At 45.8% G+C, this 23031-nt stretch overlaps 1 protein-coding gene across 1 annotated transcript in view; it reads left to right on the top strand.

The window, feature by feature from the left end:
• Positions 1–452: 452 nt before the first annotated feature.
• The window catches only part of MAP3K9 (mitogen-activated protein kinase kinase kinase 9), a gene marked incomplete at its 5' end in the record, with an annotated part of 75341 nt that continues 52762 nt past the window's right edge, over positions 453–23031 (top strand). Inside the window, 2 exons of the mRNA XM_081161705.1 lie at positions 453–843; positions 6261–6674. Of these exons, the coding sequence (XP_081017831.1) occupies positions 453–843; positions 6261–6674 (805 nt within the window). The remainder of the gene's footprint in view (positions 844–6260; positions 6675–23031) is intronic.

Genomic DNA, 23031 nt, shown 5'->3' with positions numbered 1-23031 from the left:
GGGCGGGCCCAGGGGCCGGGAAGCCCCGCCCCGCCCCGCCGGGTCCGCAGGGGCGGGGCGGAGCCAGGCCCGCGTCAGGTGGTCCCGGGCGGGCTGGCCGCTCTGGGGGCGGGGCCCCGCGCGGAGAGGGGAGCGGCCGCTGGCTGGCGGCGGCGGGCACCGGCTGCGCTCGCAGGTAGCTGCGGCGGAGGTGGCGGGGCCGCCCCCAGGGGGCGAACGCACAGGCGGGGGCTCCGCCCGCCGCGCCCCCAGGCTGCGGTGAGCACTCGGGCTGTCTGCACTCGCCGCGCCAGCCGCACGCAGCCGGCTCTCTCTGCCCCGCCAGCCCGGGCCCTACCTGAGGCCGCCGTCGGGGGAGGGGGTCCCCCCAGCTCTGCGGAGCCGCATGAACAATAGGCGGCGGCGGCTCCTGCGGGCGGCGGCAGCCCCGCACCCTATGGATCGGCCGCTCCATGGAGCCCTCCAGAGCGCTTCTCGGCTGCCTAGCGAGCGCCGCCGCCGCCGCCCCGCCGGGGGAGGATGGAGCGGGGGCCGAGGAGGAGGAGGAGGAGGAGGAGGAGGCGGCGGTCCCCCGGGAGCTGGGCGCCGACGCGCCGCTGCCCTACTGGACCGCCGTGTTCGAGTACGAGGCGGCGGGCGAGGACGAGCTGACCCTGCGGCTGGGCGACGTGGTGGAGGTGCTGTCCAAGGACTCGCAGGTGTCCGGCGACGAGGGCTGGTGGACCGGGCAGCTGAACCAGCGGGTGGGCATCTTCCCCAGCAACTACGTGACCCCGCGCAGCGCCTTCTCCAGCCGCTGCCAGCCCGGCGGCGAGGACCCCAGTTGCTACCCGCCCATTCAGCGTAAGGCGAAGGCGGGGCGCGGGACCCCGGGGGTGGGGGTCACGGCGGAGCCCTGCGGGTGGTCGCGGGGAGGTGGAGCCCTCCTGGAGGGCTAGGTTGCGGGTGGGGAGGGATGGGGGACCTGGGGTGGGTGTGTGCGCGTGTGCGCTCCGGCCGCAGGGGCTTTGGTGGCCGCTGTGTGCGCGATGGAGACGCTGCAGGCCTTGCCTGGGGCCTCAGGCGCTCGGGCTTCTCCACCTTCACCTGACCACCTCAGCGGCAACTTCCCGAAGCCTCAGCGTGATAATCTCCCCATTTCCCACTAACCCCCCCCCTCCCCGGACCCCCAAATATCTGGAAGGGTTTCAGGCAAGCTGGTGGTTTCTGTCGAAACCTTTAGTGCAAAAGTCTGCGACCTCCCCGCCCCTTCCCTCGCCTGTCCCCGCCCCTTCGAGGCACCTGCTTTGGGGGAGCTGGGGGTTGTCTCCCGCCGGGCTGGGCGGGCTCGCTAGTCCCGGAAGCCTGCGCGCACTCAGGGCTGAAGCGTCTCTGAAATGCCGTGTTGATCTCTTGGATGCTCGTCTTGTAACTCAGAAGTTGTACCTTCAGGAGTCTCACTGAATACTAATGTGCTGAGAAGGGTGCGTGATGCGCGGACGGGCGGGCGCTGGGTGGGGAAATGATGAGAGAGGCAAGAGTAAGTCATTCTCCCAGGAGAGGTCAGGTCAGGGCACAGAGGCCAAATCCTGGTCCCTCGACACCCAGGATGTTAAGACAATACATTTTCTTATTTCTTCTCATCCTAGATCCTTGCCTATATTTGGTATTTGCTAAATCTCAGGGGGACCATGCCCATAGGTCCCTCCCAGGGCCTTTCTTCCAGTGTCCTGGTTTTTACCAGTTTCCCAGGAGTCACCTGTTCCATACCCTGCAATGAAATTTCCTTTGCTTTTTCAGAGGATGTAAGTTGCCATTAAAAATTTTTTCATCGATGATGCTAGGTGCTTTTAGCAGAAAGATGTGGATATCCCCAGGTGGAATTTACACTATTTTGTATTTGAGGGTTTCCATAATTTCTTTTTTGTGAAAAAGTATTGTTAATACATGTTTATCATTCCTTATTCCATATTTTGTACACTTTGCATCTTAGCTGTTTAAAAAAAAAAAAATCATCACCAATGGCCAACTTTAAACATTTAGTTTTAAAATTTTATTCATGACAGTTATCTTCTGGCCCTGTAACTTATTTTCACCTGGACAATTTTGTTATTATCTTAAGATATTTATTAAATACATTGCTTAATATAAAAATCATTATCTCTTACCCTTTTTTCCTACTCTCTTCTTATTGGCGTTTTGACTGTCAAATTGATGTTTAAATCTTTAGTTCCCTTTGTTTCTCTCTCCCTCTCATTCAATTGAAAACTTCCTGTTTCTACATTTGATTGTACTTGGAGGCAACAAATTAAATTGTTTCTAGGTGTTCTATCTTTTTGGCACTAGCACTGGGCAAATGAAGGCTATCAGTCCCAGCATAGTATCTGAAATAGTGTTGAAGATGAACTTGGTGACACATTGGAAGAAATATTGGAAGAATGGTATGATGTGTTAGAAAACTGTGTTGTTTTAAACATAAGTCAGATTTCAAGGTTTTTTGTGGGTGAAGTTTGTGATTTTTTCCCCCCAAGGACAGCTAATATGAGAGCAGAAGAGCTAGTGTGAGGCTCATTAGCAGGAACTCAGTTTCTTTACTGTCTTGTACTCCCTGCTGTCAGAGCAGTCAGGAGTGACTTAGGCTGGAAGAACCCACCCCCAGAAAGCCAGCCATGTCCAGTGTTTTACAGTAGAAGCTCCTTCTCCATTAGGTGCCCAGGACTTAATCTTTATTGTAACAAAAGTTACCTTGCAGAGAGTAGATTCCCATATCTAGAACTCAGATGATGTGAAACTAGGAAGTACCTTGTGCTGATTGAAAGAACTGACCTGAAGAACAGGCATTTGAAGGTCCTGGTAAGTTACTTTATTTAGGGTCACCAGGAATTCTGATCTTGACTGGAATTAATTCTCGATAATTCACAAAATGTAATTCCAGCCAAAAACCAATTAGAGAGCCTAGTGGAAAATGGATACTATATTAAATACCCAGGGATAAAGAAGTGATAAGATAAGGAGGTGCTTATAAGTCACACATGGGGGAGATTGGTGATGTAAATACTTAATTTCAGTTCAGTGCTTTGATAAAGATGAACATGGGAAGTTGCTGACAGGTGTGCTTCTGATCTGTATGCTAATATCCACCAGTTCAGGTAGGGTCACTCAGAAATTAAAGGTGATTGACACCTCTCTCCAAAGATTTGGAATGAAGTTGAGCCCCTGACAACTTTTCCTTAGTTCCCCTTTTGAACTTCCCATCTGGGGCATGAATTGTGATGTTAGATTGTGAATAGAAGACACTAAGTAATAAGGATCCATTTTAGTTTTAAGTACTGCTTTCAGAGTGAAAAATCTGTTTCAGACTTTATTCAGAACAGAAGAGGGGAAAATTACTAAATCTTATGACAAGGAAAAAATATAATAGTGATGTTATAAATCAGCTAACATTCATACTGTGCTTTTATCCCTTCCAATGTAGCTATTAGAGTATAGCCCTCCATGGAGCTGGCAAATAAAAATTACCCAGGAGCTCTCTGATATTCCTTATTTTAGTAAAAGATGGGAAATGTAGTTCTGAATTTATCATCTTGGGAGATATGTAGGTATTAAAAAAAATTTCTCCTGTAGGAAAACTGTGTCTTTTTCAAGCAGGGCATAAATTAAGATTATTACTGATTTACTTTTCTTCCTCGCACCTACTACATATCTTATAAGGATGCATTTTCACGTGTACTTAAGATTTTTAAATGAGTGAGATATGTACCATTCACTTGCCAAAACCCACCAGAATGTGCCTATACATTTCATTTCCAAGGATGCAATTAAGGGCAAATAACATCTTGACTCAGAAAATGAAAGAAATAAGGTTTTGTTCCTGATATTCCTGGAAATATCCTTCCACAGAAACTGAAAAATGTGGTGAATGTGACTTGACCTGATTCTTACTTAAAACCAGGTCTTGACTGGAGCAGGGAAGGGAAGGAGAGCCCCACATTCTCTCAGTTGCAACTGACGGTCTAGTTCTTACTCCAAGGACTTCTTAACAGGGAAGGGAAAAGAAAGTACCTTCCTCCCTTGCCCCCACCTCGCTCTGCTCTGCCTTCTGTCTGCTTGTAAGCTATGCTTTATACTTTTCTTGAAGTCTGGTCATACTATTTTCTTAACTAATTAGCAACAACCTGAGAATTTATTTTCTACCCAGAGCAAAATTATTGCTTTGCCTTCCCCACAGAGAGGTTTTCTGTCTACTGCAAAAGGCCACCGGAGGAGCTGTCCTTTCAGCACCCTAGTTCAGAATCACATCTTTTAAATCCTCATACATTTAAATAAATATTTTATACCTCCTGTGTGTCCACAACTATGCTTCAGACCAGAGGGAAGAAGGCAGGGTATAAGAGAAAATACAACGGTTCATTCCCTTAAGTATAATTGAGATATTGAGCTAAAGAAATAAGATGTGTAAATACAAATTTGTTAAATAGGCACATATCTTTTCATCAGTGTAAAAGCTGGTAGAAAAAATATGAACTTTCCTTCCCTCCATGATCCAGAAGGCACCTAACATAACTTATATATTTCTCCAAGAGGGTTTCTAATCTCTCTTTAACATAAGCATAGTTTTCCTCATAGAGATAAGGCAAGAATTAGTAATGTCGGGTTTAATTTAGGACCTAGAAACACTCAAGCTATTTTAATCAGAAAGTGCTGTAGCATAGGAAATTAGGTGCTTATCGAATTATTGGAAGGGGAGGAAGAAGGGACTCTCAGAAGGACCTATGGGGAAAACCCACAGAACATTGCAGACCTGGCCCACCAGGCCAGCTGCTACTTCTCTGACTGGGAAGGTACAGCATTGGGAGTTGTCATTGAAGCTGTCGACTTCAAGAAGTCCAAGATTAGGCAACCACTTGGCCTTGCAACATGCCTCTCCACATCCACAGAGTGAGTGATTGGACACTGACGTGCTGTTGCAGAGAAACCCCACCTCTCCACAGCCATGCTTTCCAGGAGAAGCAGGTCTCCATCTCACTTCTGTCTTCCAAACCTTCTGCATCTAATTGGCAGAACCTAACCTGCATCCAGAACTCCAGCTGTGAGGGAGTCTGGGAAATGTAGTTTTCCGCTCTCTGGCCTCTGTAGTACTGAAAGGCATGTTGGAGGGATTTTAGAATGGATGCTGATTGCTGGTCTGCAGGGCCTACCCCTCCATATATTTTTCAGGAAGGGTGCTCAGTGAGGTGATAAGCTTGAATAGTTGGAACTTTTGGAGCCTAGATGGGCTATTTGTATTCTTAAAAACAGTCTAACTAACTTTTCCTGAGTTTCCTTTGTGCAGACTGCCAGTTGCATTACAAAATACAAATGAATATCAGTCCCAGATGGGATAGAAACACTATAATTAAGCAAGAACAGAGCTTGGAGCACCACCAGCGTCTGAGCAGAGAATGGCGGTGGCGTGGGGCTGGCTGTGAAAGGAAGCAGTGGGCAGTTCCTTTTTTGGTTTTGCCAAAAGTTTAGAAATATATTTTTGCTTTCTTAATTTTTTAGCAAAATTTTTTTTTGTTCGTTTGTTTTGTGTGTGTGTTTTGGTTGTTTGTTTTTTTTTAACCAAAGTACAGACTAATCTCTGTATTTGTTTTAGGAGGCCCAATTTCTTTTTCTTTTTTTTCCAGATCTAAGTTTGGTTTATTTCCTACTGAGGTATATTCCCCCCACCCCCATCCATTTTGCTTCACCTACTGAATATTCAGCATAAGTACAGTGGTGAGTAAGGCAGACAGAACCTGCCTTTGTGGATCTCGCAACTTAGCAGGACAACAGGCATTGAACAAATAATTGTAACCGTGTTGAGTCTTGCCAGATAGAGACTGCTATGGAAGTGTTTGATGGGAGCCTGGTGTCATTTAGTTGGGGGTTAGGAAAAGTTCCTTTAGGAAACTGATGTTTAAGTTGAGACCTGAGATATGCGTATGAGTGCGCCAGGTAAAGACAAGAAGACTGAGAAGACAGAGAATGGGGTTTTCTTGAGAAAAATGTACAGTAGCACTTTGCTCATACAGCAGCACCATATCCAGCCCAAGAATTTTGTGCTACTCACTAAGGATAATGCCAGAGAGAGTAAGTTAATCACATTTCCTACCTTACGGAGTTGACCTTATAATGGGAAGACAGAAGAGCCAAGTGAACAGACAACTTGCTGTGTTCACCCATCCGGGTAAGTGGGTGATTAAGTGGTGTTTTCAGGATGTTTTTGATTTGCTTTTTTCCCCCCTTCTCTTTCTCAGTGTTAGAGATTGACTTTGCGGAGCTAACCCTGGAAGAGATTATCGGCATTGGGGGCTTTGGGAAGGTCTATCGTGCTTTCTGGATAGGGGATGAAGTCGCCGTGAAAGCTGCTCGCCATGACCCTGATGAAGACATCAGCCAGACCATAGAGAATGTTCGCCAGGAGGCCAAGCTCTTCGCCATGCTGAAGCACCCCAACATCATTGCTCTTAAGGGAGTGTGTCTGAAGGAACCCAACCTCTGCTTGGTCATGGAGTTTGCTCGTGGAGGACCTTTGAATAGAGTGTTATCTGGGAAAAGGATTCCCCCAGACATCCTGGTTAACTGGGCCGTGCAGATCGCCAGAGGGATGAACTACTTACATGCTGAGGCGATTGTCCCCATCATCCACCGAGATCTCAAGTCCAGCAACAGTGAGTATGAAGGGATGGGGCTGGAGGGCTTCAGAGCATGTTCAGACTCAGTCCATGGCTTCAGTGGGAGTGGATTCCTAAAGGAACCTTAGTGGGCAGTGAAACTCCTTGCTTAAAACCATTCCATCCTTGAATTGAGAGGTCAGGCTGGAATGAGTACCAGGAAAATTGGTATAGGAAGAAAACAGTAAGGAACCTGAAGGGTTGAGATAATTCTGAGCTCATTTTAGCAGGTAAGTTTGGCCATGTATACTTCTGATATACTGTGCAAAAAAAAAACCAACGACATAGATTTACTTTTCCACTTGAGAGAAGTGTGTCTGTAATCACAAAAGGGGTTTTCTTCTTTCATGGAATATCGGGCAAAGCAAACCTATACCGCCTGTTTGCATTTCTTTCTAAACACCCAACTTGAGGCACCCACCAGAGAAGGGGCTCTAAGGAAGAGGAGGCATGTTGTTTAAGCAGTGAGGCTGATTCAGGTGACAGTGTCAACTCGGAGAGCAAGACCTGGCTGTTAGTATTACGGACCTCCTGATAGCCTAGGGGTAGCATTAATTAACTGTCATAACCACCTAGTGTTTAATAGCAGGGAACTGAGAAGTAACTGTTTATTAAACATCCAGAATCCATAAACTAGATCATAAAGCAAGTGTTAGACATAATTAAATGGAGAGCTGGTAGACACTTCAATCTCTTTCCTTGGCTGAATCAGCAGGTACTGGGAATATGCTTCTTTTGTGTGGTCACTTGTGTTCTCTCTTGCCTAAACTGGGTGCTACAGAGGACACAATTTGCTAAATGGTATGTGCTTAAGAGCACTGTGAGCACCCTCTCCAGAGAGGAGGGTGTTAGGACTTTGGGGGGTGTGGGCCCAGGAACTTCACTTCTTTAGGCTTTATTTTGTTCTGGACTCTTCCACATGTGGCTTACTTTTCTTTTGATGCTCTTGTGAATCTGTTTAAGCAAATGCTTTTTAAAATTATGTAAGTAGTAAGTGTTTTTGTTGTACAAGAATTAGAAAGTGTAGATGAACAAAAAGAAAAGAAATATAGCCCATAATGTTTTCCTTCAGGGAGTATAACTATTACATTTGGCATTCCTTCCAGACATTTTTAGAGCATACGTGGTGTATCTATCGTGTATATATATATATATATACACACACACATATATATATATACATACATATATATACACACACACATACACACAGATATATATGTGCAAATATACTTTCCAGTTTACTTGAAGTAGCCTTTATTGCCCTTACCTCTTCCACCTGCTCCCTCTTCCCCTTAGTAATAGAAAATTCATTCTTACCAGAGTATGGAATATTAGGTATGTAGTTTAGATATAATCATTTGAAGGATTTAAGTTCCATAAAATAAAATCTGGTTTCTCTTTTCCTTTCATCATTATTCTGTCTCTTTACTGTATGATTATTCTCATATGGGCCTTCAAAACTCTGTTCTTTAAATTTAATAAATAAATTAAAACTTTTGGTGACCCCTTTTCAAAGTAACTTCTACCTAGAGATTGCTTTGGATGATGGGGTAAGAGTAAGCAGCATGTTGGTGCAAAAAATGATATAGAAGCTGAATTTTCTTTATTTTATTTTTTCTTATATTCTTATCATGCTGGGAGAACTAAGCAAAGTTCTTTAACCTGACATAATTGAGTCCATTTAAAAACCTGGGCTAGGATGATGGAATTGTGGAAGTTAATGATTTCCTCTATGAAGTTTTAAATTTAGGTGTAATTTTAAGATGTAAATACAAGGATTTTTGGTTAATCCTTACCCGAGGATATTTTTTTCCATTGATTTTTAGAAAGAGTGAAAGGGAGAGAGGAAGGAGGAGAGAGAGAGAAAGAGAGAGAGAAACATCGATGTGAGAGAGACACATTGATTGATTGCCTCTCGCACGTGCCCAGACCAGGGCTGGGATCTAACCTGCAACCCAGGTACATGCCCTGGACCAGGAATCAGATCCACGACCCTTTGGTGCGTGGGCCGATGCTGTAACCACTGAGTCATACCCGCCAGAGCTATAAATACAAGGTTTTGCCTTTTATGAGATTTGTATTTGAAAGTCTAGGCCCTTGTGAAGGCATAGCTAACTTGTCAAGGTTCTACTATTTGCAGGAGATGACAAGAGACCTGAATGTCATTCTTTCATCCAGGAGATAAAGCCCTGGTCCTTTCTTTGTCTTTAAGTGAGTTTCAGGATTGCCAAGGGAGAGCCTTCAGGTGCACTGGATTGTGGCAGGTGCTGGACTTATACATAGGGCAGTATCTTAAAGGACCTCATCAAGGTAATTGATGTCCAGAAGTGTGTGAGGTCCATTGGGCTGCATGGTTGGTGTTGATGTTGATGCCAGCTATAAATCTCACATGTGAGGTGGGGTACCTCCTTGGCATTTGCCTGTGGATGGCTGTTTGTCTGGGACTGTATACAGCATATCCAATATGAGCCTTGCTGACACTGTTGTTCTTATTTCATGGCTGTGTGTACATGACTTGGAAATCATTTTTAAAATGTTCTGCCACTTCCTTGCCTCCAGTTGGAAAGTCATAACTTCTTTGTGCTTCGCAAACCTGGGAATACTGGCCTGTCTCGTTTGGTTTTTATTAGGGGTTCCAGAGAGCTGGATTTTGGTCACTGTTGTGTGAGGGCAGAATTCTATGAATTATATGTATTAGTTGACTTTGAACCTCTAGAGAAAAGAGTATGTATATATGGGGGGTGTCTTTGTTGGAAAAAAAAAGTAGTTGGTGATAAAAACATTTAGCTATTACAAAAGGTTTAGTAAAAAAGTGATTTATTAAAATGTCTTATCATCCTGCTCACCTACTTAAAAAACTATATGCTGTTTAATGGCAGTGAAATGTGTATAGCATATAGCATCCTATGTTGATATATAATCTGCAATAAGCTTAGGTTTGACTGCACATAACTTAAAAAGCAAAAAATAACTGGCTAAAACAAGGTATACTTCATTTGTCTTTGAAAAGCAGTATGGAGGGTTTTCGGGCATCTCCACAGTGTCACCTGGGACTGAATTGGGCTCCTGTTTTTCACCCTATCATCTCCGTACATGACTCATATCGTCAGGGGTCGCCTTATAGTCCAAGATGCTATTATTTGGTCTAAGTCACTGGCCTGCAGGAGGAGGAAAGACGAAGGACAGAAGTTGTCCCCAGTTAGCCTCCCAGAAGTCCGGCACAACACATCTGCTTGCACTAATTGGTCAGAATGTAATCACACAGCCATGGCTAGTACAGGAGAGGCTGGGACATGCAGGATTTTGTTCTGGGTGCAGTGGGTGCAGCTAATAATTAGAGTGTGTCACCAAGGAAGAGGGAGAGCATGGCTGGTGGGGGGCCGCTGGCAATCTTACCATGGGATCTCAGTGTGGGACATGCACTGGGAAGAACCATTGCCTCAGGTACTTAGCATCGCATAGCCAAACAAGGTTAGCCAGGCCCTGGGATGTGTGGCTCAGACCCCTGATTTAGCTAGTGGTTTATACTACTTTACTACATTGCATCATTAACTTAAACATCACTTCTTGAAACTACTTGTAAAAGCGCAGGCTATAAAAATGGATTTATGTGTCTCTGTGCTTTCAGACTGAGGAAAACCTGATTGTTAGCAGCAGTGTTAGTGAAAGGTGGTCTTTTAGAGGACAGATTGCCCGTTTGGGGGTAGGAAGATGGATTTCAGGATTTTGACTTATAGGCATTTGGCAGTAATAGCAGTTTAATAGTGGCCATTAAAAGTTAAGTTAGTGTAAAAATGAGGTTAAGAAAAAGCTTTGGAAAATGGGAAGCTGTACCCAAAGTGAAGGTAGTGTTATTTTATTTTATTATTAAATAACTTATTTACTCCTCTTAGGAAATGTGGAAAAAATATAGAGGTAAAAGCAGTGTGTGTTTTTCCAATTTTTGCATCTTTGTGTATTTGTTTTCACTCCCAAATCATGCACAGGAAATCTTTTCATTTATTTGTTTGTTTTTTTAATAGTTTATTGATTTTTGGAGAGGGAGAGAGAGAGAGAGAAACATTGATGTGAGAGTGCAACATTCATCATCTACCTCCTGCACAACCCCCTACTGGGGATGAAGCCTGCAACCTGGGCATGTGCCCTGACCTGGTATGGAACTGGCAACCTGCTGGTGCCTGGGACGATGCCCAACCAACTGAGCCACACTGACCAGGGCTGCACAGGAAATCTTAATAAACATTGCTCGTGGCATGCTTACCCCTCCCCCACTTGTCGGTACACTGTGGCCACTTTCTTATGTAAGTAAATATTCTTTCACCACCAGATATTTAAAGGTTGCACAGTATTCTACTATTTAGATATATTATATTGCACTAACAAAGTCAAGTCCCTATATAATAATAATATCAATAACAACAACTAATGCTTATTGAGTCTCTCTTTAGGTCAGGCACTAAGCATTTAATGTAGATTCTCATGTTATACTCACAACAACCCTGCAGAGTAAAGACTATGATGTCTTTCCTTTACAGATGAGGAAACTGAGGCTTAGAAGGGATCATCCATTTCTCTAGACTCTCACTGCCAGTCCTAAGACCTGACTTGGAACCCAGGTCTGACTCCTCAGCTTGTGCTCCTGATCACTATACCAGTGCCAGCACATTGCTGTTGGGCAACTGGGGTGTCTCACTGCGTTATTTCTTGTGGCCCTATAGTACTTCAGCTGTATATAATTAGAAGTGATACTACTGTGCTCACAGAGCCATAGCATCCACATTTCATTAATGTACGATCACCTTATTCTTAATTTCCCAGTTGAAAGGACTGGTGAGTGTTCCTATTTTTGGATGTCAGTTTAATCTTCTCATGAGGTTTTTGTTTCTTTATTTTCCTCTTTTTCTCAAAGGTGCTTTCTCCCCTAAGCCAAGCTGGTTTCCTATTTCCCTCAGAACACATCCTGTACTTTCCAGCCACTGGGCTCTCATCACCCTGACCCTTGCTGTGAGATAACCTTGCTTTCAGGGTGCCCTCGCCTCATCTCTCTGCCTACCCAAACCACACCCACTTTTCTGTGCTCAGCTGAAAGCTGGCTGCTTCTCCTGCCCGGCAGCCCATCACTGTCATCAATGCTAAGTAGTCGTTTGGTGCTAAACACATTACCTTATGATATGTAGAAGAATATTTAGGGGACAAGGGACTAGAGCTGCCAGGCCAGTGGTTGTAAGCTCAGGCGCCTTCCAGCTGGTCAGTAAGTTTGTGAAGCAGCTGGTATGAAGATGTGGGGCTGGGTGGGAATGATGGTGAAGTGAGTGTCTGCTCCACCCAACACATGCCATTGGAAAAGAAAGCAAAACACTGCTGGCCTGCAGCTGGCTGCCCAGCTGCATCCCTCACCCCCGTTTTTGTTGTCTCTCATCTCAGGAGCATCCCCTATGTCTCTAAATAGATTTTGTGTCTTTAGTTTCCATCACTTGAATGAAGGAGTAGATGAATGAATGGGTGAATAAAGTGTCACTTGATCTGGTCTACTTGCAGGATCTCAAAATGTAAAAATTCCCCTCCTCTTCTCAGAGGAGTTCCCTCATGCCTCACTTGCATGGAAATCCTTTTTATCCTCAGTACAATCTCCAGGCCCTTGATCGATGCTAACATCTGAGTTCTTCAACCTGTTCTGGGTACCGTGTGTGGCATTTTTACAGCACATTCGTTACCAACCTCCAATGCTTTGCCTTCTTTTTTGTCTGCACCCTCCCCAGGTGCTAGCCCTGAGTGACTCTCACTGGCCAGTGTCCCCACTGCAGACAGTTGCAGCTGCCAGGTGCTGCTGGATGCACTGCCAGCCTGTCTCATCCAACCCAGCATTTTAGTTCCCAACATGTGAAGCCCTGTCATGCTCCCCCCAGTTTGAGTTGTTTGATTGGTTGCTCATATTGCAACTGGAGGCCCAAGAGGCATCCCCTCCCTCCACTTCCATGCTCATAAGTGCTTTGTGCCCATCTCCAACCTTCTCTTGGAGCTCACAAGGCAAGGAGGGGGCAGACCTGCTTCCCTGCAGTGCGGGGAGCTTCCATCTCGCCCTTTGCCTCAGGCCAGCGGTGACGGTCTAGGCCCCGTGTGCACCTGGTTGGGGCCTGACCCCAGCCCCTGACTGCGCTCCCTGTGTAGGGTTTCTCCAGCCTGCGAGCTTGCTGGCTGCAAGGCTTGTGGAGTCCCGTGACCCACTGGATTCCGCTCTCTAGTGTCCTTGTTCCTGCACACACTCCTCCCGAGGCGGAGCATATTCCTGCCTTAGGGATGGAGCCACTGAGGCACAGGCCTCCTGGCCAGCAGCAGGGTGGCAGAAAGGACCTGCCTAGAAAACGATGAGGAGTAGCCATAAATGTAGTTTTCCTGTAGGAGGAGAACAAACTAGACAACATTCCAGGGTGGCTCTGGGAGGCAGTCAGGTATCAGCTAGAGAACCCAATTCTTGGTTTTTTCTGAGAGTTCATAAATGGCTTTTCCTATGCCTCACCGATGTCCCCAGATGAGATGCTTCCAACAGCACCTGGCTCTGGTATTTCTGAATCTCTCCCTGCTATTCTCCCCACTTCTGGTCTCGGGGGCTCTTTGCTACAAGTTACCTCTTACAGAGAATTGGACGATGACAGATATGTTTTGAGGACTGTTCCTGGTAAAAGCGTACAAGCACTCTGGTTGCAAGAGACTATACCTGCGGTCAGCCACCAGGCGTGTCCCAGAGCATTGTGGTCAGTTGATGGGTAGCATTTTCCATGACTACAGAGACATGTTCTGCAAGTTAAAATGAACATATAGTGGACAAAACTGAAATGAAGCAAGCACCCAGCCAGGTGACACGACTCAACAGAAGACCCCAGTGAGGCCAGGAGGTCTGGCCTGCAGGTCATAGTGTGTCTTCAGTTCTTTAACTTTGTCTGGGCACCTCGCTTCTTCCACACAAAGGCAGTTCTGCTTTGTGTGTCAGTTTGAGCGTGTGGCATTGGGAATGTGACAGTAAATAGAAACAGCCGCCGTCGTGACTCCTGTGAGCCCAGAGGAAGGAAGGTACAGGTGCCATGAGAGTGACTAACACAGGGACATGCCCAAAGGTTTGCTGAGGATCTGGTCTGAAAAGAGGAGTTAATGAGGCAACATGTTGAGCGTAGGTGGGGCCCAGAGGTTCCAGGCGGCGAGACCAGCAGACACAAACCCCAGTGAGAGCATGTCCTCGCAGGAGGCAAAGGGTACCCTTGACATTCCCTGTGGATTCTCTTGCCTCCGTTCTTTCCTGTGGTTGGAGGGGCTTCATAAGGAAAATTGACCTCTTTGTGGAATGTTTCCCTTTACTTCCCCCACATTTGCTCTGGAGTGCCCCCCCTTTCCCTTCCTCTTTGCTGATGCTGGGGCCTTCTCTGTAGCTTACTCAGTGGGGCTGGAGTGGCTTGGGGCCCTGGGCAACATGTAGGCACTGAAAAGCCTGTGTTGGAGTTGGAATAGCAGCAGAAAATTGTGTTGTGTCTAGGATCTCAGTAGATATTTCTGAACTGTGATTGAGCCATAGGCTTGGGGGAAGTAGCCTCAGTGAAGGGTGGGTCTGCTTGGAGCAAGACGGGCTTTGAAAGGAGTGTCAGCTCTGATTTCTAAATACAGGGTGGGGCAAAAGTTTCACATGCTCACAACTGTAAACCTACTTTTGCCCCACTCTGTATTTCTTTAGTCTTGCTTCCTTTACCTCTGTCTCTGTTTCTGCTGATTCAAGCCACTGTTACCATGAAAGTCAAATAAACTATTATGTCTTCTCTTCCTTAGATCCCTCCCCAAGCGAACCTGGTAACGGCTAAGTAGTGACCTCCTCTTTTCACCGGTGGCCTAAGGCGCTACCATCTCTCAGGGTCAAGATTTGTGCTTCACGACCTCTAAGGAGATAAGATAGGAGCCTACCTGTCTCTCCTTTCCTCCATGTTGGAAACTTTTCCAGTCGTGACTTGGTGTTTCACTTCATTCCTGTGGGGGAGCTCAGGATCACTGTGGATAGGGAACTGAAACATAAAGTGGTGACGTCAGTGGTCAGATTGAGTCAAGAGAAAAACGTAGCTTCTTCCCCAGGTCACCCATCTCTTTACCATGGAGTCTCTTTCAATACCCCCATTGGCTTCTCATAGACCCACACTTGTTGTTAAGGAAGCGTTGTTAACCCTGAACCCTGTAGAATCTATGCAAAATGTAAGTAAGTTCACATGGGGGGAAAGGATTATAGCTTTGACAAGTCCAAGACTCAGATAAAGTTATGAATCAACACCATTATAGAGAACTTCTTTAATTGAACATCTGGGTGAGAGGACTGGTGCAGTGGAAGGGACACTGGCCCAGTGCCACCCTTGGCATTGACTGGCTGGGTAGCTCTGGGCACATCCTGTGCTTTCTCTGGGCCTCAGAGTCCTCGTTTGTAAAATGAGAAGTTTGGATGAGATGGTCTCTGAGGTCCCTCCCAGGGCTGTCATTTTGTGACTTATGTGTGAATGTGCATATTTTGGGAGTAGGTGAGGAGTACGTGGTCTGCCTGAATCTGTGCTCAGGCTACTGCAGGCCCAGGTTTCCTCCCCCCCCACCCCCACCCCCCTTTTTAGCTTCTTGTTGCAAAGGCAAAGCTCCTGGTGGAGAAACTTTGTCAAGTGAGAAAACAGTTGAGAGGAGCCCACAGATGCTCCCTTCCCCCTTTGCTGCCCAGGATATGACAGATGGTTTGCAGAGAGAAGATGCTCTGGTCACATGAATCATAATGGGGATTCACAATAAACCAAGGGCAGCCTGTACCTGCAATCAGGACATAGTCCACCCTTCTGTCCTTGGAACTGAGCGACCGGCATCCTAGTGCCTCAGGACTTTGCTTACTGGCTTCCCACCCACATTTCTGAGTGGACATAAAGCTTTTTTCAGTCGGGGCTCAAGACCATTTTGATGGTTTTAATTGTGTCCCTCTGTCCCCACTCACCAGTACAATTGTGAGAAGACTGCTCTTGTAGGCCATTAGGCTATGACAGTGAGATACGGAAATGGGGCATATTACAGCTGGGGACTGCACATCCCTTTCTCTCCTAACTTCCCTGGGGTTTTGTCCTCTGTAGGAGATTGGAAGGTTTTGATTTGAGGAGAAAGCATTTCCCTCTTAAGCTTGATTTTTGGAACCACTGTGCTCTAATGGAAGGAATACTGGCTTGAGTGTCAGAAAGACTTGGAATCAAGATATTTCTTGAGCCCCTGACATTGGGTGTGTGGCCAGGATTCTCATCAGTAAAATGAGGACAATACAGAAAAGAGCAGGGTTGTCTTAAGATGGTATGTCACACAGGAACCACGGTCAGCAGTGGGACTGCACTTTTCCCCCTCTTTCCAAGGAGCAGGAGAAACTTCTTTCTGTTCCTTGTTTTTTTAGCTGTACACAGGATATAATAGGGTTTTCCCTTTTAAAGTAGAATGAGGACTTCAGGCAGCCCTGAGCTGCCAGGTATAGTTTTACCGAGTCGACTAAAATGGGCAGATTTATTTCCGCTGATCCCCATAAGCCCCTTCCAATTGTGCCTGGGCCTCTCGTGGACCCAGCTTAACTCACAGTGCTTGGCCCCCTGAGAAATGCTGTCTCGTCTCATTATGGCCTTTGGCCTGATTGAATGGGACAGCTGGCCAGTTTTATGGCTCTGCTGGCCTCTTGGCTGATAATTAAAATGCTTTTGCCCCAGGAGGAAGGCCATATATTTCTCTCTCCCTTCTCTGCTGCCCCACTCTGCTGCCGAGGTCAAAGGGAATGCCTTTTTTCAAACCCTCCTCCTGGCCTTCCCAAAGCAACTTTAGCATTCTTGTTGCACAGTCTCTTTTAAGACTGGAATATTCAGGGCAGACGGAAGAGAGTTTATTTTGAGTATTGTGGTCTTCTTTTGGACGGAGAATGGAACGTGATTACCCCTTTTCCATCTCTGTAGAGCAGCTCTTACTTCTACTGCTTTTCCAAATCTGGTTGTGCCCAGCATGTAGTAGGTCTTCAAGAAATGTTTGTGGTTTTGATTATCACAGGTTCCAGTGCTTTGCCTTTTCCTATGTATTAACTACCCCCCTCAAGACATTCTCCAAACAATGCCTGAACCCTCCTCCTTTAGAGCCCACATTTAGGATGTGAACCCCCTTTCTGTTGGAGATGAACCCGCATGAGCTCTGGGTCAGACTGGGTTTGAGCCCCAGCTCTGTTTCTCGCTAACTGGGACCTTGAGCCAATGATAATCTCTGTGCCTTAGCGCCTGTAAATGTGAAATGGGGATAACTGTAATCCCACCTGTCTCATTTTACAGGGTAGAATAAGAATTACATAAAATAATCTAGGTGAAGCTCTTAGCAGTGCCTGGCACGCGGGAAGAACTCCATATATTGATCATTATCGTTAAGTCCAGCAGTTACGTTTATTCCCTCAGTATTTAGATCCACAATTTGTCTTGTACCTGCATTGTCAGTGTTTTAGTCATACTGACTTCAATTGCACTATGGATTTTTAAAACGTAATACATGCACATGGTCAAAATAGTGCAAAACTGAAATCCAAAGAAAAGTCAGTCTCCTGCCTACTCTAAAGTTTACTTCTTGGAAGCAAATGGAATTAAGGTTCTCGGGGTCTCCTTTGATACTTTTTTCCCATGAAAACAGGAACCCCAGTAGGATTCTTGACAGCAGAGGGGTTGTGTTCCCTCCCTCCAATCATGCCTAACGTAGGACTTTGCATATCGCAGTCCAGATGCTCAGCAGCAGTTCCAATTTTCCTATGAGATCTTGCCTTTCCTGTGCCTAGTTCCTTTCTGCATGGACTCAAACTCCTCTGTTAAGTGAGCTGCGCTTGCTTCCGTCAAGCCCTTGCTTTTATATATCCATTTCATATACTTTGCAGGAGCTTGGGATCCTAAAGGAAGGTATTCCTTGGAGTTGTTCAGAGAGTCAGGAGCCTCATGTTTGCCTCTGGAGTTTCCCACTTGTGAAGGTTCTTCCTTCCCATCCCCAGGAGCAGGCTGGGGGTGTGAAAGGGGTGGGGCCTGTCCCCTCACCAGTGTCGCTATAGGGTCCTCACAGTGACAAATATTGTAACTAAGACCTTTCCCTGCAAATTCCTGTGACTTTTGCAACCTGATTTACCTGATAAGGTAGGGTAACAGGAAAAAGTATCATTGAAAAAGAAAAAAATTATCCCAGATTTCACTCTGCAAATGTGACTGTTTTTATTGTTATATATAATTTGCCTATTCTTGTCTGTTTATCTCATCTTCTGCCATTTTAGTCATAGTGTACATGCCTTCTGGACACTTAACTATATTTTTTTGTTTCTGCACTCCATTAACCTTCAAAACCCATGAGGAAGGAGAAAAGCACTGTGTTTGGGGGAAATGATAGTCTTCAGTTTCCAGTCATTCTTAACCTTCTTGTGTGTTTATCAATAAGGCCAGAGCTTAAAGAAACCTTAGAGTTGTGACCCCAAGAAGCTGAATGACTTCCCTAAAGTCGTGCTGTTGACATTGCTGAGTCTCAGGACAGTGTTCTTTCTTCCAGCCACCCCCCCTACCCCCTGACAACGGGGCCTGTTACTCCTCCAGACTTTCCAGCCAGGTCCAGAGTATTGTCACAGTGGTAGAACGAGGCTCTATACACCATCCGAGGAATGCGGATGACTTGCTTATAATGCCCTGGGGTCAAAGCTGGGAGTGAAGTCTGTATCCTTCCTGCTCACCGACAGGAGGTCCATCATTTTCTCCTCTGTGTTAGGCAGAAGGGTAAGAATGGCCACAGCTCTTCTAGGTGGTTTCATTTTCAGGAAGAAAAAACAGTAAAAACATTTTTATCTCCCCCCACCCCCAGCTTCCCTGAGATGTAATTGATACAACATGGTATAAATTTAAGGTACACAGAGTGATGATTTAATACACATATGTATTGGAAAGTGACCAACACAATAGGGCTAGCACCTCCATCACCTCACATAATTACCTTTTTTTATGGGGAGAACATTTAAGGACTTCTCTTAGCAACTTTCAAGTATATAGTACAGTATCGTTAACTGTAGTCATCATTCGATCCCCAGAACTTATTCATCTTATAGTTGGAAGTTTGTACCCTTTGACCAACATCACCCCATTTCCCCCACCCCTAGCCCCTGGGAACCACAATTCTACTCTCTATTTCCTTTAAAAAAATTTTTTTAATCCTTACCCAAGGATATTTTTTCTATTGCTTTTTGGAGAGTGGAAGGGAAGGAGGGAGGAAGGAAGAGAGAGAGAGAGAGAGAGAGAGACATGGATATGAGAGAGACACATTGATTGGTTGCCTCCCACACAGGGATCAACCTGCAACACAGGTATGTGCCCTTGACCAGGAATCGAACCCACAACCCTTCGTTGGGCAGGCCGAAGCTCTAAACAGTGCCCCACGCCGGCCAGGGCTACTCTCTATTAACTTTCTTTTGTGTTTATCGATAAGGTCAGAACTTAAAGGCACCTTAGAGTTCCTTTAAGGTTCCTTTGCTTCTTTAGGTTCTACATGTAAGTGATACCATATAGTATTTGTCTTTCTCTGTCTGACTTATCTCTTAGCATAATGATAAAGTCCATCCATGTAGTCGCAGACGGCAGGACTTCCTTCCTTTTCGTGGCTAATATTGAGTTGTGTATGTATAGCACATCTGCTTAATCCATTCATCTGTAGATGACACTTAGGTTGTTTCTTTATCTTAACTATGTGAATAGTTTCTGTAATAGTTGCTGCAATGAACGTGGCAGTGCAGGTACCTCTTTTAGATAGTGATTTTACTTCCTTTGGGTATGTACCAGAAGTGGGATTGCTGGGTCACGTGGTAGTTCTGTTGGTTTTGCAGAATGACTGTGCCAGTTTACACCCCACTAACAGTACTCAAGGGTGTGTGGTTTTCTCCAGCAGCCTCGTTACCACTTGCCTTGTTGACAGTAGCCATTCTGACAGGTGTGAGGTGATAGCTCATCGTGACTTTAATTTTGCATTTCCCTGATGATTAGGGATATTAAGCATCTTTTCATGTACCTGTTGACTATTTGTATGTCTTTAGAAAAGTTCCTTTTCTGGTCTTCTGCCCATTTTTTAATAGAATTGAAAAACATTTTTATTTCTTAAGCAGTCAATCCTGGTACCTGTGCTTAGGGGTAGGAATCCTGGGGTGGATCAGTAACAATCTCTCTGCCATTGGTAGTTCTTTCTTCTCCCTGCATCGGAGAGCTGCCCAATCTAATTATTTGGATCAAATTAATAATAAAATTAGCTTGTCTATCCCAAGGGTGCGGCAGCTGGTGACAAAGAAAGATGCACCATCAAGTTCCATGGGTGGCAATGGAAAACTGTCTTAAAATTTCCCCACAAGCTTTTTTCAGATGATTAAAGATTAATAACCTTAACCTGACATTATCTGATTTTTTTCCTTAGCCTGTTATCCATGGTGACAGCAGTAAATGAACCTTCATCCCCACCCCCACCCAATATTTCTAGAGATGGGATGAAGAATACTCACATTTTGTATTTGGTGCTGTAGAATTTTATTTGAAACAATATCTATCTAATGCACTCCAGGTGGAGATGATGCTAGCCCCATTTTACAGTAGAGGAAACAGGCTCAGAGAGGTTTAATGCCTTGCCTGAGAATGCACAGCTAGAGAATGGTGGAGTCTGAACTTGAATCCCGGGCTCTTGGGCGCTTGTGTGCTATTCTTTCTACTCTGTTCCTTAAGAGCAGAATTGCAGTAGGAGACTCTCTTCTAGCCTCTTGCTCTGTGGGATGGGCCCCTGTGACTCTCCAGAGACCAGGTATGAGGAAGCGAGTCTCTGATATTAAGCCTGGTCTTGGGGCCTTTGCAGAGCAGATCATCCCCACATCTGGAATTTCAGGGAGTAGATCCTTCATTGCTCTACCTCTGGACTGATGGTCCTTAAATCCAAGGAGATGCAAGCTAGCTTCTTATTTCCCCCTTCCCCAGGCCCCTCCTAAAGCACAATATCAACTTCAGCTTTCATTCTGTAGCCTCCGCTTGGCTTCTTGTTGGTGTTGGTCCTGGACCACAGTGATGCTTGCATGCACGAATGTCCAAAAGTTGGGCCATAACAGAAGTTTCCTATCTATTGGACTCTTGTTTTTGTTTATGTTTGTGTTGTGGTTTTGTTTTTGTGTAAATAAGGGAAGTATGTATAGATTTCAGATAAATTCACAGATGCTCCTTTACGGCATATAAAAATTTTTTACCAGAAAAGTAATGTAAACATTAAAACTGTTTGGACACATCTGGTAATGGCAGAGCCCTGTGTGGTTATTCAGATGCCAAGGCTTTAGCTCCATGTCATCTTGGAGGTGAGCCTGCCCCCCCAGGTATTGCCTTTGCAGCTGAGCTTGTACCACGTGGGACCAGCATTGAGATTCTGTACCCTGCGGAGGAGAGCGAGCCACGCTGTGTGGGCCCACTTACAGTTTCAGATTAACATGAAAGAGAAAGTTGATTTTTCACCATTCATTCTTTAATGCTTCAATTTGGATTGATTGCTGGTGGAACAGCCCCCATACTATTGTGAGTGAAACTTCCCCACTGTTTCCTTCTCCCACCTCACTGCAGAGAATTTGACTTTGTTGCAACTTAGTCCTTTTGAGCTTTTGCTATGGGAGGGAGGGAGAGGGGACAAGGACTGGAATCCTCCAGTTCAGCTTGAGAGAAACGCTTTTTAAAAAGGAATTTTAAGCAGGAAATTTGTGAGCTGCTTTGTGTAAGGGCAATGAGTGGGAGGAAAAAGGGGGATTTGAAGAAGTATTGCTGTGGACCCTATGAGGCCCCTGATGCTGACAAAATAAGGAAACAGTCCAACTAACTTTGAATTTCCTTTAGGATGCTGTTCCCCTCCCCACACTGGGTACATCTTGCCCTGTGATTACAACCTGTGAGCCTGGCTTTATATGCATGGCTCTGGGTGGCATGGACCATGAATCTGGCCAATTGTCGGCTCCTCTAAGCTTTTTGGCACCTGGTTTGATATGTAGTATATTGGAGGAGAGGCTGGGAACAGCAAGGTCACCCATAACGATCTTCCAGAAAGAGTAAGAACTCCCTGTTGAGGAAAAAGGAGATATTCTAAGACCTTTCCCCGCACGGAGGTTCCCTAAGGGTAGGAAATCAGGCATTGGAATATTTTCCCAGCAGTTTCTGGGTGCTCTCATTGTGCCTACCTTCCCAGTTCGCAGGGAAGGAAGGGACAGACTGGCTTCCCCCTGAAACTGAGGTGTAGCACCTCTAGAATCTATGTGGTTTTAGTTTGCCCAGCCATGATGGAGTAAGATCCTCAGCTCCACCACATGGGGAAATGGCATTTGTTGAGTAATTTTTTGGAGGTAGGCTGGGAAGGTACAGGCACAAGCCTTGTCTTACCCTTCCCAGTGGGCGTGGAGGTGGAAGGAAGGTAGTAGGAGAGGCATCCATAGCTCAGGCAGGAAGACAGTGAGTCAGAACAAAGCTAGGCATAGCCTCAGGAGATACTTGAGGTTGGTCTCTCCTTACTCTTGGATGGAGAGGTTGAGGAGTGACTCACAGGAAACTTGAATCGGTGTTTCTCAGCTCTCCGGGACTATTAAGGACTTGTGGTTCGGAATGGCAACTCCCATTGTGTGGAGCCTTTGTGGATGGAGCTTCCTTGCCTGCCAGGTGATGCTGATGGGCATCTGTGGTGGGTCAAGCTGCTTCTTCCTCCGCCCTCAAGTCCTTTCTCCTCTGTGATGCCCTGGGTGATGTGCAGTCACAGAGCCTGGGATGTTTGTGTTTTGGGTGGGTTGTGATTCTCTACCAGGTCCCTGTGAGAAGCTGATGTGCCTACTGCTGTATAGGTGCTGCAGGTTAGGTCACTTTATCACACACGTACCTCAGACGCCACTGCCACCACACTCGCTCCGCCTTTAGGAGCCAGGCTATGGAGCACACCCAGTCAACCGAACACCAGAGGGGTATGGAATGGTGTGCTCATCCTACGCAAGGTGGTGTCCAGAGAAAGCAGAATTCTCTGGAAGGCCTTGGTGTGGGAGTTAGGCCTTAAAGAGTGGGATTCGGGGGGGAGTTGATAATAGGGTGGTGGGCCATAGCAGTGACCTTCCAGAGTGGGGGTTCTGCCCCAGCTCAGACAAGGTCAAGTGCTTGTTGATGCTGTGCCCCTGTCACCTGGAAATTCCCAGATGTGGGCTATGGAACAGGAAGTCCATGCTCCCAAGTAGTTGAGTCTTCCATATGGAAACAGCTCCAGCCTCCAAGTGGCTGGAGAACAGAATGTGGCA

Source organism: Miniopterus schreibersii (assembly GCF_964146895.1).
Source record: "Miniopterus schreibersii genome assembly, chromosome: 1".
NCBI classification, from domain to species: domain Eukaryota; kingdom Metazoa; phylum Chordata; class Mammalia; order Chiroptera; family Miniopteridae; genus Miniopterus; species Miniopterus schreibersii.
This window is presented reverse-complemented; position numbering and strand designations above follow the sequence as displayed.